We start from the raw sequence: 11,620 nt of genomic DNA, 5'->3' as shown, positions 1-11,620 counted from the left end.
GACCACGGTGCAGTACGGAATTGCTCTCTTCAGGTAGTTTCGTGAGGTTTAGTTATGTCGACCGGAATAGACTGTTTACCGTCAGCAGCGGAGACCTCGATGGCAGCAACGAAGATGGAGTCGGAGATCCCGATACCGACTGCAGAGGAGACAACGATACGTGCTGTTCCATTATCAGCTGAAGTTTCATCATCTGCATTCCAGACTTCAATTAATGAAGAGCGTCCAGCGCATCAATGCAAATATTGTGGCGCATCTTTTACTAAACCTACAAATGCGCGCAGACATGAAAGAAGCAGCTGTCAGAATAATGCTCAAAGAATAATGTTTCAGTGTATAAAATGTAATAAACTAATTTCACATCTCGATAGCTTACATCACCATTATAAAAAATGCTCCGAGAAAGTTAAGTGAGAGTATAATGAACATGGTTATTGTTTTGACTCATGTGTTGTACCAGCTGATGAGACTATTTAAGTGAGACCCTGGTGATATGAACTTCAGTCCGTCTCTGACTGCGGTGATGAACGGATCAGATAGTTAGACTTGTATAACATAATAATAGACCGATATATAGCTATTCTTGAGAACTCGATGGCATCATTACCACTATCTACACCAACCTGGATCGAACATCTACCATCATCAGTGCAGAGCACGATGAGAACGATGTCTACAGCTATACCTGCTCTCTCAGCACAGCAGGAGATTTCGATGTGTGCAACATCTTCTGCAGAGCAGACCTCAACGGCTTCAGAAGGTATCATGTCAGCAGTGTTACAATGGTTGTCAACAGTTCCAGTGTCATTGATGAAGGAAGGAGCATCCAGCGGTGTTCCTTCACCCGACTGCACGTACTGTGAGAAGATAAAAAACTTGAAATTATGGGATCATGTAATACACAATTGTAGTAATAACTCTGAACGCATAAAATATCAGTTCAACAGGTGTTTAAGCAAGTTTGTACAACATGGAAGATTAAAACGGCACCTCAGGAATTGTGATAGATTGGCTGTACATTCATCGGAATCAAGCTGTATATTTTGTAACAAAACATTAGCAAATATTCAAAGTGCACAACGACACGAAATATATCGCTGTCCTTTTAATGAAGTCGATAATTCGTCTTTGTGTGAAAATTGTGGTGTACCAATATGTCGACCAGATAAACTGAATAGACATTTACGAACATGTAAAAGACTTACTTCGTCCATTAAGAAGACTGTTTGAATCGAGGAATCCACAAAACTTTAGTATTTGACTGTGTATTTTTTTTTGTACAAGTAGTAGTGTAGTATGTATGTAATAAAAGTTTTTAAAAAAAAACTTGCGGTGTTTTTATTTTCTTAAACCTGTCACTTTAGTGGTACTTTTTTAAAATATTAACGTTGTTTTTTTTATCGGCCAGGGATCTAACCAAGGACCTCAGTCGATCCAATCAATCATTATATGGATTACAAATTTATTTAATAAATTTTGAACTTTTTCCCGAATCTCTACCATTAATATTACGAATTTCCAATTTGGTGGTCTTGACGTCTGATAGGATAATGGTAGTAGAGGATTTAGAGTCTCTTTACGAATGTTGAACATGGTTTATTTAAATTATTATTTTTTACATAAAATTAAACATTATTGCATCGATCGGGTAACGAACCGAGGACGGGAATCGATCGAATCAATATGTAAATAATGAGTGATTTATTTATTGAATATTGGAACTTTTCCCGAATTTCTAGCTAAATAATTACGAATTTCCAAGATGGCGCCCAAATTTCAAGATGGCGGGTGTCACAGCAATAAATGATTACTGCACTCTAGCAGGTAAGAATTAAACTAATATGTCATCAGCGCACTCTCGCCGACGATACAATGATGATGGCTTCCAGCAAGAAGACAAGATGGCTGACATGATGTCATGCTAGGTGATGATATATATGCTTTGAAAAAAAGTGGCGGGAGTCAGTCTGCCTGCAGCCACCATTGAGGAAGGAGCCTGTCGCCATTTTTAATTTTTTTTTGCACTCGTCGGGTTCGAACCGAGGACTCCGAACTTTGTGTCGTAAATATATGTTTTTTTATTATTTTTTACTCAAATTTTATTAATTAATTTTTTTTATAATTTTTAACTTTTTTTATTAAAATCGGATGATAAATAAAAAAGTTAAAAATGACTACCGTAACGATAATTGCAACGGTGACGTCATCATCCAATATGGCGGAAAACACAACGCCGGAATGTTCGAGAAAACTAAATGACGTCAAACCAAAATGGCGGATCCAAGATGGCCGCCGTGATCTACTTGTCTTGTTACACTGTGTCCCGTTACAATGTGTCCCGTTACACTCATCCAAGATGGTCGCCGTGACGTCACAGATGGACGTGACGTCAGAGATGTGGCTCGGCACTCGGCACCACACCCTTAACCCTGCGCTCGGACATACATTCCTATACTACTTCTAAGAAATAACTAAAAGCACTCGTAGAAAACCAACAGAAGTCTCGTCAGGAATGACCAGAAAAACTGGGAGAGTGCCAAAAAAATACTGACAGTAATCAGGCGCACACAGAGAAAACCATTGCACGTTTTTCTAACCCATAATCAGTAAATCACAAAACATTTTTGCTAAAAAATGGAATAATTCTGTCTTGTGAAAGAACTCTATCCTTGTAAACAAATGATAATTACACAAGTTGACTGAAGTTGTTTTGTGAATTTAAATTTTTTTTAAGACAATTTTTGTTATTTACTTATCTTGATTTAACAAAACGTGCGTTTATTTTATCCGTGTGTACCTAACCTGATTAGTCTTGTCAATATTTATTTGGTTTTCTCCAAATGCTTCTGTTCATTTCTTAATAGACTTATGTTGGTATTCTCAGAGTGCTTTTTATTATTCCTGAGAAAACAATCACTCCATGTATATTTTTTTTTGAGATGAGACTTCAAATTTTATTTTGGGTTTAATTTTATTGGTGAATTCCTGTTACCAAATAAGCACTTCCAATATTAAGTAACATTTTTAATTCAGAAAAAAAAGGATTCATTTCTGAATCGAATACTATGCCTCAAAAAAACTGAGAAAAAACTAACATACAAGACGAACTTTCTTTTCCTTGATGTCTAGTTAAGTGCAAGCATAATGAAAATGGTTGCTGTTTTTACTTATGTATTGTACCAGCCACTAGACGTATATAAGTGCGGCCCAGACGACGAGACCCTCAGTCCACCTCTAGATTTAATGGAGTGCGGATCGGATAGTAAGACTGGTCTAACATTATAGTACAATATCTGGCCATTCTTGAGGACTCATTGGCAGCATTACCACTATTAACGTTGACCTGGATGGAAGGCCTACCATCCACAGAGCATAGCCCGATGGCAATTGTATTAACATTTACAACTACTCTCCCCGGACTGCAGGAAATTTTAATGCTGTAGTGTCTTCAGCAGAGCAGACCTTTAAGACATTCCAGGTTGATATTTCTCTGTGTACCAATAGTTTTCAACAGTGCCGTGTACATCGATAAAGGAAGCAGCAACTGGAGGTGTTCCATCATCCGACTGTATATACTGTGACAACATCAAACTTCAACATTTATGATTATGTAATACTCAATTGTAATAATAGCTCTGAATCCATTAAATATCAGTGCAACAGGTGTTGTAGCCCGTTTATACATTATGAAAAATTGAAAAGGTACATGTGGTTTTGCAAAGGACTGGTTAAACATTCATCATAATCGAACTGTATATTCTGTGGAAAAACATTAGCAAATATACCAAGTGCAAAATGTCAAGAAATATACTAATGTCCTTTAAATGAAATCAATAATTCTTCTCCGTGTGAAAAATGTGGTGTACAAATTAGTCGACCTGATAAACTAAAAAACAATTCCAGACATGTAAAGGATTCGCTTTAATTCGTAGGTAGCCTATGCAAAAAACGAGAAAAGCATAACACTTTATTAATTTGCTGTTTTTTTGTAGTAGTGAAGAATTAATGTAATGATATATTTGATTTTAAAAGATTTGAGATTATTTATTTTTGATCATGTATTTATTATTATTTATTTATTTTATTTTAATCGAGCAAGGTTCGAACCAATTAATTAATAAGAAAGAAAAATTTTGTGTTTTTTTTTTTCGATTTTCTAGCTAAATTATTAAAATTAAAAATGGTGTTCAGTATATCTTCGGATGACTGGTGGTCGGTAGAAAAGGAATTGTTTTCATTGATCAAGTATCGAACCTATGACAGTAATCTATCGAATCAATAAATATTTAAACAAGTGATTTTTTTTATGAACATTCGAATTTTTCCTGAATTTATAGCTAAATAAAAAGAGAAGTTCCAGATAGCCACCAAATTTCAAGATAGCGGGCGCCATGTTAATTAAAGGTTACTGCTTTTTATCAGGTAAAAACTAAACTAACATGGTGGTAGTACATTCTGGCCGTCGACATGACACTAGCGCTCGTGGTAGCAAGTACTGAATATATAGATGGCTGCCTATAGTAGACTAAAACAATATGGTGGTTATTATGTCATAATCTAAGATGGCTGCCTCCAACAGACAAAAAACAGAGTGTGGACGTGACGTCATACTAGCTGCTTCTATATTTACATTGATGTTAGTGGTGGAAAGTCAATTTGTTGGTGGCCTCCATGGAGGAAGGATACATCGCCATTTTTATTTTGTCCTCACCGGGTTTGAACGGAGGACTCCAAGCTCCATTACTTAAGTGCTTGTTTGATTTAAAATTTTATAAAACATTGAATAATTGATTTTTTTATTAATTTAAAAAATATTCCATATTTTCTGATGATTACAAATTTTCAAAATGGTGGCCATAACGAAAATTGCGACGATGACATCATAATAAAAAATGCCGGAAAGATCTAGAAAACAAAATTTTGGAAAACTAAATGGCGGAATGTGAAATAAAAATGGCGTATTGCAGGAGGGTGGACACAAGATGGCGACAAGGGCAAAGGTCAAAGTCAAAGTTCGTGGTGAAGCTCATCAGGAATGGCTGTCGTGATGTCAGAACACAAGATGACGGACACCGACACAACACCCTGAACAGTGCTGCCAGAGGGACTATTATATAATTCATATAATGTTTTTTTTTATTTATTTTAAGCGATAAATTGAATTGTAACGTTTCTACCTGCGTACACACTCAGAATCGACAGTGCCCCTAACAGTCTGTCGATGCCGCCCGTGCAACACAAGAGCGCACGGGCTTTGAATGCTGCGGTTGGTGGTCGGGCTTCTCATCGATAAGGCGCCGATCCGCCGGAAACGGAAGTCGGCCATCGTTCCTCCAAATGTACGAGACTATTCTGTTCTAGCCTGGGAAGAAGACCAGCGAGTATAGAAGGGCATGCTTCGAGTCAACAGAGGCAGAACAACTGGGACTTCACCGAGGCAGGCCGCCCTCCACGCGCTCCCTTGCTACGTCACCTTGGTTGTAGCCAGCGCTCTTCTTCCAGGCGCTTCCCATCCATTTCATCTGCGTCTCGTGCGAACGTAGTGTAATGTAGTTGAAATACCAAATTGTGCAGTGTTCGGATGTCACAATCATTTGAAAAAGACTCGAGATTCTGGCATAAAATAGTTTTCTTTTCCAAAAAATGAAAATCTTTGCAATAAGTGGGTGAACGTATGCAAAAGGAAGGACACATTCAGTGTTAGCAGAGGTAAGTTTATACAAACGTGATTTTAAGTAGAAATGTCACTTGTTTTATAATACAAGTATTTATTTTTAATTTTTTTATATGATTAACTGTAGGTTGATATTAGGTCAAGGAATATATTTCGTGCAAAATACTGAATTATTATCTATAATAATAAAGTCTTTCGCGGTAAAAAGGTTATTAATTGAATAAATTTATTAAAAATGAAATTTCAACATATTAATAAAAACTCAAATCAATTGTTTTTAAAATGTTTGTGTGTTCGGGCATCAGCGAGAACTACAAAATTTATTTCAATTTCACTTTTTTTCTTGTTTTTTATAGAACTAACCTAAACTCTAGGTTGTGTAGTATAAATAAAGGGGGGAAAATATTTTTTATTATTATAATATATATATTATATATAACATTAATATATAAATAAATTACTGTCACATTATATAATATATAAAGTTGATATTAGTCAGTTTAAAAACATTCGACTAATATATTAGATTGTAGAGCTATTTGGTTTAATAATATGTTTTAAATAAAATTAAAATTAGTAAATAAATCAAAAGCGCTTATGTTTATGTAAATTACAAATACGTATTTATAGAAACTTTGCTTTGTGTCAGATGCTTTTTTTTGTAATATGTTTGTATTATTCTTTGTCGCCTGCATCCTGAATGTTTATTATATCTATTTTATTAATGTTCATAATAAATATTTTCGAAGTATATTCATTCCAATTCCCATTACCATTCTGTGTTTACAAGACCCAATCAACATTTTTAAGTGATGAAACAGCAGAAAAATATTGCTTCGTTGATTTTATTATTAATATAAACCCAGCCTTTGGATGCTAATACATTTATTTAAACTGTATGTTCTAAATGCATGCTATACAATGTACACAGCAAAGTATTTTTACACTTCGTAGTAACTCTTACTATTCAAACGATTGTAAATGAACTGTCTCTGCGTCGTATTCCTGTAAGCGCGCTGCGTGTAGACCGGGCGGTGCGACCAAGTTGACGTAGTGCGCAGTGGAGGACGCGTTTGGGCGGGCGGATGGTATCACCTCCTCTTATTTACATCATGGCCGCCGCGCTGCCCGGACACCACTCGCCGCCTTCGTGAACTTCGTAGCATAGTTAAGGAACTTGTGCGTATAGCTGTCGTAGGGTGTCGCCGGGCGCAAACTCCAATCGCCGTCCCCGTTTTTGCTGTCTGTTCTTCGCTGGGTCCTGTTGTGTTCTCTTGTTGTTTTTTTGCTCTATTGTGTCTGCTGCTGATTGCGTTTTCTGTCGCCTGCTGTCTGTGCCACCTATTGCTTTTCGCTGTTTTCGGCTGTGTTTTGTGCTTCAACTATGGCTGATCGCTCATTCCAGAGGCAACCGCAATCTGCTCATCCGGCCGAGTCCATCCCGGACTCTGCGTCGTCCTTTTTGCTGCCCACAATCAATCAATTTGCTGCGGCTGGCTGTGGCCGCGTCCCCACTCGCCCGATGTTGCTGCAGCCGCTATCGCGGTCTCACTCCAGCCGCATGTCGTGCAGTTCACCCGAATTTTCCCGTGCAGCTTCCTCGTCGTCCCTGGATGAGTCGGATGGTGCTGCCCTTTCCCAGGGGGTGAAGAGTGCTGCCCCTGGCCCGCATCACGTCTCCGTGTCGCCATCTTCTGCAGTGGGGGAACTGCCAGTGCCGGCCTCGTCGCCCACGACGACACTGACAACGAGCACTTCCACGACCACTGTCTGCTCCACGCACATGTCTGCTGCTGCGTCTCTATCTCAGCCGTCCACCAGGTCCTCTACTGTTTCCGATCAGTCTCCTTTCCTGTCGCAGATGTCTTTGTCACTCTCGGTGACTGCTCCGCACCCTTCTGCCGAGTCGCACGACCTCCTTGACCCGATTTTCTCTTTCCCATGCCAGTCGGCTACCCCTTTCCTTCTGCTCTCGTCGCCATTAGATGATTTTGTCTCTGCCTCGCCTGCTGGTCTTGCTGTTCCGGCTGCTGCGCCGCTTAGTGTTGTGCTGCCCGGACCTGAGGCAGCTTCGACTACGCTGTCTTCGCTGCCTGCCCTCTCCTCTGCTGAGGTGCTCTCTCCATTGCCACTGCCACCTACGCAACAGGCTGGCGCTGTTATGGGCCCACCCACGCCATCTGCTTACCGATACACCAACTCGTTGGTCCAGCTGCCTAATCCTGACCTCATGTATGTGGCCGAAGGGCGACTTGGAAAGCGCCCAGGCCCAACAGCTTGGTGTGATGACTCCGACGACTGGACTGCCTCTCAACCCAAGCACCAACGTGCCAAGTCTACCCGCACAGCTCGAGCGTCTGCTCGTTCGTCTGCTGGGGCCCCTGGGGCCGGAAGCCGTGATGTCACACCGGCGCGTTCCGAATCTCCTGCTTCTCGCCGACCGTCGGCCAGTCCTGCTGGGGCCCGTTCCATGTCTGTCCATGCTCCCGCCTCGCACGCAAGGGGTCATGCTGTCTATCCTTCTGTCCCTATTGGCTCGCGCCCTTCTCCCTCTGGTACTCTTCATGGATGTTCTACCGCCGTCCATGCGTCCCATCCGTCCTCTTCTGACTCCCGTCGTGTCGCTCCATCTCAAAAAACCATGCGCCCCACCCGCGAACGAACGCATGGCGAGGTCGCGCTGGCCGCCTCTTATTGTCTGTTGTGGTGTCTTACCACCATCTTCCATCAAGGAAAAGTCTGCCTTGCACGCCGAGTATGGTGCCGATTTCATTGCTGCGCACTACAACGATTCCTCTACCTTCCAGATGGCCAACAAAGCCGACCATGTCAAGATGACGGACCTCCTCCGGCAGCGCGGCATTCCTTATCATACGTGGACTTCCCCGGAAGATAGTAATGCACGTGTGGTCATTCGGAAGCTACATATTGAGACGCCGATGGATGATATCTCGGACAGTCTCCGCGAGGCAGGCATTCGGCACTCCCGAGTTCTGTGCCTTGAGAAATAGGGGTCGTATCGCGAGCCATATCTGCTGTTTTTGGTCATCTTGGAAGGCAACGACCAACTTCAGGATGTGCTGAAATTGTCCTACCTCGGCCACGTGGCGGTGAAGATCGAGCTGTTTCGGGGTGTTGGCCGGCTGGTCCAATGTTACCATTGCCAGTCCTTGGGTCATACATCCCACAGCTGTAACGAGCCTGTTCAGTGTGTGCGTTGTGGGGAAGGCCACATGGCGAAGGAATGCCCTCAGCCACTGACTGAGAAGCCCACCTGTTGTCTCTGCGGTGGTGACCACCCGGTTAATTATGCCGGCTGCCCCAAGCGTCAAGAAGTGACTCAGCGGAAGGCCCGCCGTCAGCATGCCCAGACAGTACGGGCTCCTGCGCAGATTTCTACTCCAGCTTGGTGTGACCCAACACGCTCCTTTGCTGCTGCCGCTGCTGGTCTCCCCGGTCTTCCGGACTCCGGGATCCTGCGGCATCTGCCTCGACCGAATACGTGCCGGTTCTGGAGTCGCTACGTGAGCTCTTCGCCTTCTTCTGTCGGCTGGAACTTTGTGCATGGCTCGGTCATCTCCGACACCTGCTGGCTTCTTCGAGCAGCGCGCTCTTTGGCGGACAAATGCGACGTAGTCCTCATGGCCCTGTCCTCGCTGTTCGATGTGTGCGGCGATGCTCCTCTGTCGTCCGTTGATATCGCCACTCACCATGCCTGACAACCTCCTGTTGTGGAATGTCCGTTCGCTGGTCTGTCCCCGCGAAGAATTCTCGCTTTTGCTGGACACCTTTCGCCCTCTGGTCGCTGGCATCACTGGGACCTGGTTCACGCCGCGGATCACCTTTCCCCCGGCTGGCTATGTCATCCACCCTGCTGACCGCTCGGATGCGATGCGCGGCGGGGTTGCGCTTTTCGTTCGCCGGGATGTGCGCCATTATCAACATGTCCTGCCTCAAGACTTGCCTTTTGAGGCCGTTGCTATTCGCATTACTGGCACGGCACCTCGTTTCATGTTTGTGGCGGCCTACCTCCCACCTCATAGGCCATTTCCTTCAGCGAGCATCTCGCTGCTGGCTCAATTGGATGCAGCTGTCATCATCGCTGGTGATTTCAACAGCCGACATACCCGCTGGCACTGTGCCACCACGGACTATCGGCGGCGAGGCCTCCTCCGTGGTGCTACTACTGATTGTCTCTGCATACTCGCTCCTCCATCTGCCACATATGTGCCCACGCGTCGTGACCAGCGGGCTTCCACGCTGGACTTGTTTTTGACCACGCCTGACATTGCTCTATATGCCGTTCGCATTCATTTCTGCCTTGCCTCTGACCACCTGCCTCTAGTGGCCAAGCTCCAGGTGGCACTTGAACTCTCGGACGCCACTCTCCATTGGGACTTCCACCATGCCGACTGGCCTTCGTATAGGCGTTCTGTGGACGGGCAGTTCAATCTTGCTGCTTCTCCTCGCTCGCCGGCCGCTATCGACGCCGCTGTACAAGTGCTCTCAGCTGCCGTCTTCCGTGCTGCGGAACTGGCCATTCCTAAATGCCAGCCGCGGAATGCTGGGATGCCTTTCCCGCGCACCATCAAAGACCTGATTCGCCACCGGGACCATGCTCGCTCCCGCTGGCAGTTGTTGCGCACAGAGGCCGGACTGGATGATTACCGTAGGGCCCGCCGTGCTACCAACTGGGCAGTCATTCAATGGCAGGCTGCTGTCCATCTCGTCGGGCTCGGTTTGGCGCCACGTCCGCAGCATGCGAGCCCACCCTCGGGCATTCCCCCCCTGCACGATGCCGCGGCGATCCTCGAGGATCCCCGCGACAAGGCCGAAGCTCTCGCCGCACAGTTCACAGCTACGTTCCACTCTGTTGTCTCTCCTGTTAGCGCCGTGGGGGCCGAGCTGGGTACCACACATTTTTCGCCGGCGGCTGACTCGAACCTACCGTACAGCTATCTGACTTCCCCCAGGGAAGTGGCCTGTGCGATTGACAAGCTGTCCATCCACAAGTCACCTGGTGCGGACCGGATTCCGGCACGCTTCATTCGCTCATTTTCGCGCAAGGCTGTGATTTTCCTGGCGAACATCATTAATGGCATGCTACTCCAGTCGTACTTCCCATCAGCCTTGAAATCGTTGTGCCAGTGCCCAAGCCTGGCGGCCCGCCGCATCTGTTGACATCCTACCGGCCCATCTCATTGATCAACATCTTGGCCAAAGTGTCGGAAAGTATCATCTTGGGTCGCCTCGTCCTTGCTGCCGTAGTCTTGGAACTCCTGCCCGACCACCAGTTCGGTTTTCGCGGTCGACACTCTGCCATCCATGCCATCACGGCCCTTATCGGCAAAGTGACGGAGGGGTTTTGCTTGCACCAGCACTCCTCGCTCATTTCACTCGATTTCTCCCGGGCATTCGATTTTGTACATCATGAAGGTATTCTCTGCAAGCTTCGGTCGCGCCAATTTCCCGAATGCCTCTTGTCGCTGCTCTGTAGTTTCCTTCATGGACGCCGATTCCAGGTTCGAGTGGCCGACGCCCTCTCCCGGCTGCTGTCTGTTGCCGCTGGCGTGTCATAGGGCTCGATCCTTAGCCCGTTGCTGTTTTCCCTCTACGTAGCCGATCTCCCACATCTGCTGGGCGCCACGGTGTACCAGTATGCTGACGACACTGCTGTCCACCGGGTCGGGGAGAATGCTCTGGAGCTTCAGGCCCGTATGCAATGCTGCCTCCGTTCTCTGAGCACATTGTTTCAGCGGTGGGGCGTCTTGCCCAACGCGGCGAAGACCTCCGTCATGCTCCTGACCAAATTTCGCCGGCATCCCCCTGCACCGCTGACCATGCTTGATCACCCACTGGCATTGCAGCCACGCATCAAGTACCTGGGAGTCCACTTGGACTCTACGCTGTTGTTGACCCATCATCTTGCCACCATGGCTGCCAAGG

General features: G+C 45.2%; 1 protein-coding gene across 1 annotated transcript in view; it reads right to left on the bottom strand.

Moving 5' to 3' along the window:
* Window positions 1-10,872: 10,872 nt before the first annotated feature.
* LOC134540818 (collagen alpha-1(II) chain-like) overlaps window positions 10,873-11,620 on the bottom strand; it is a 55,029-nt gene continuing 54,281 nt past the window's right edge. The window contains exons 4-5 of the mRNA XM_063383811.1: window positions 11,290-11,412; window positions 10,873-10,953 (exon numbers count right to left, since the gene is read on the bottom strand). Coding sequence (XP_063239881.1) covers window positions 10,873-10,953; window positions 11,290-11,412 — 204 coding nt within the window. The remainder of the gene's footprint in view (window positions 10,954-11,289; window positions 11,413-11,620) is intronic.

The sequence above is a fragment of the Bacillus rossius genome, chromosome 1, assembly GCF_032445375.1.
Source record: "Bacillus rossius redtenbacheri isolate Brsri chromosome 1, Brsri_v3, whole genome shotgun sequence".
Lineage (NCBI taxonomy): Eukaryota > Metazoa > Arthropoda > Insecta > Phasmatodea > Bacillidae > Bacillus > Bacillus rossius.
The sequence above is the reverse complement of the archived record's forward strand: the minus strand, read 5'-3'. Positions and strand labels throughout refer to the sequence as shown.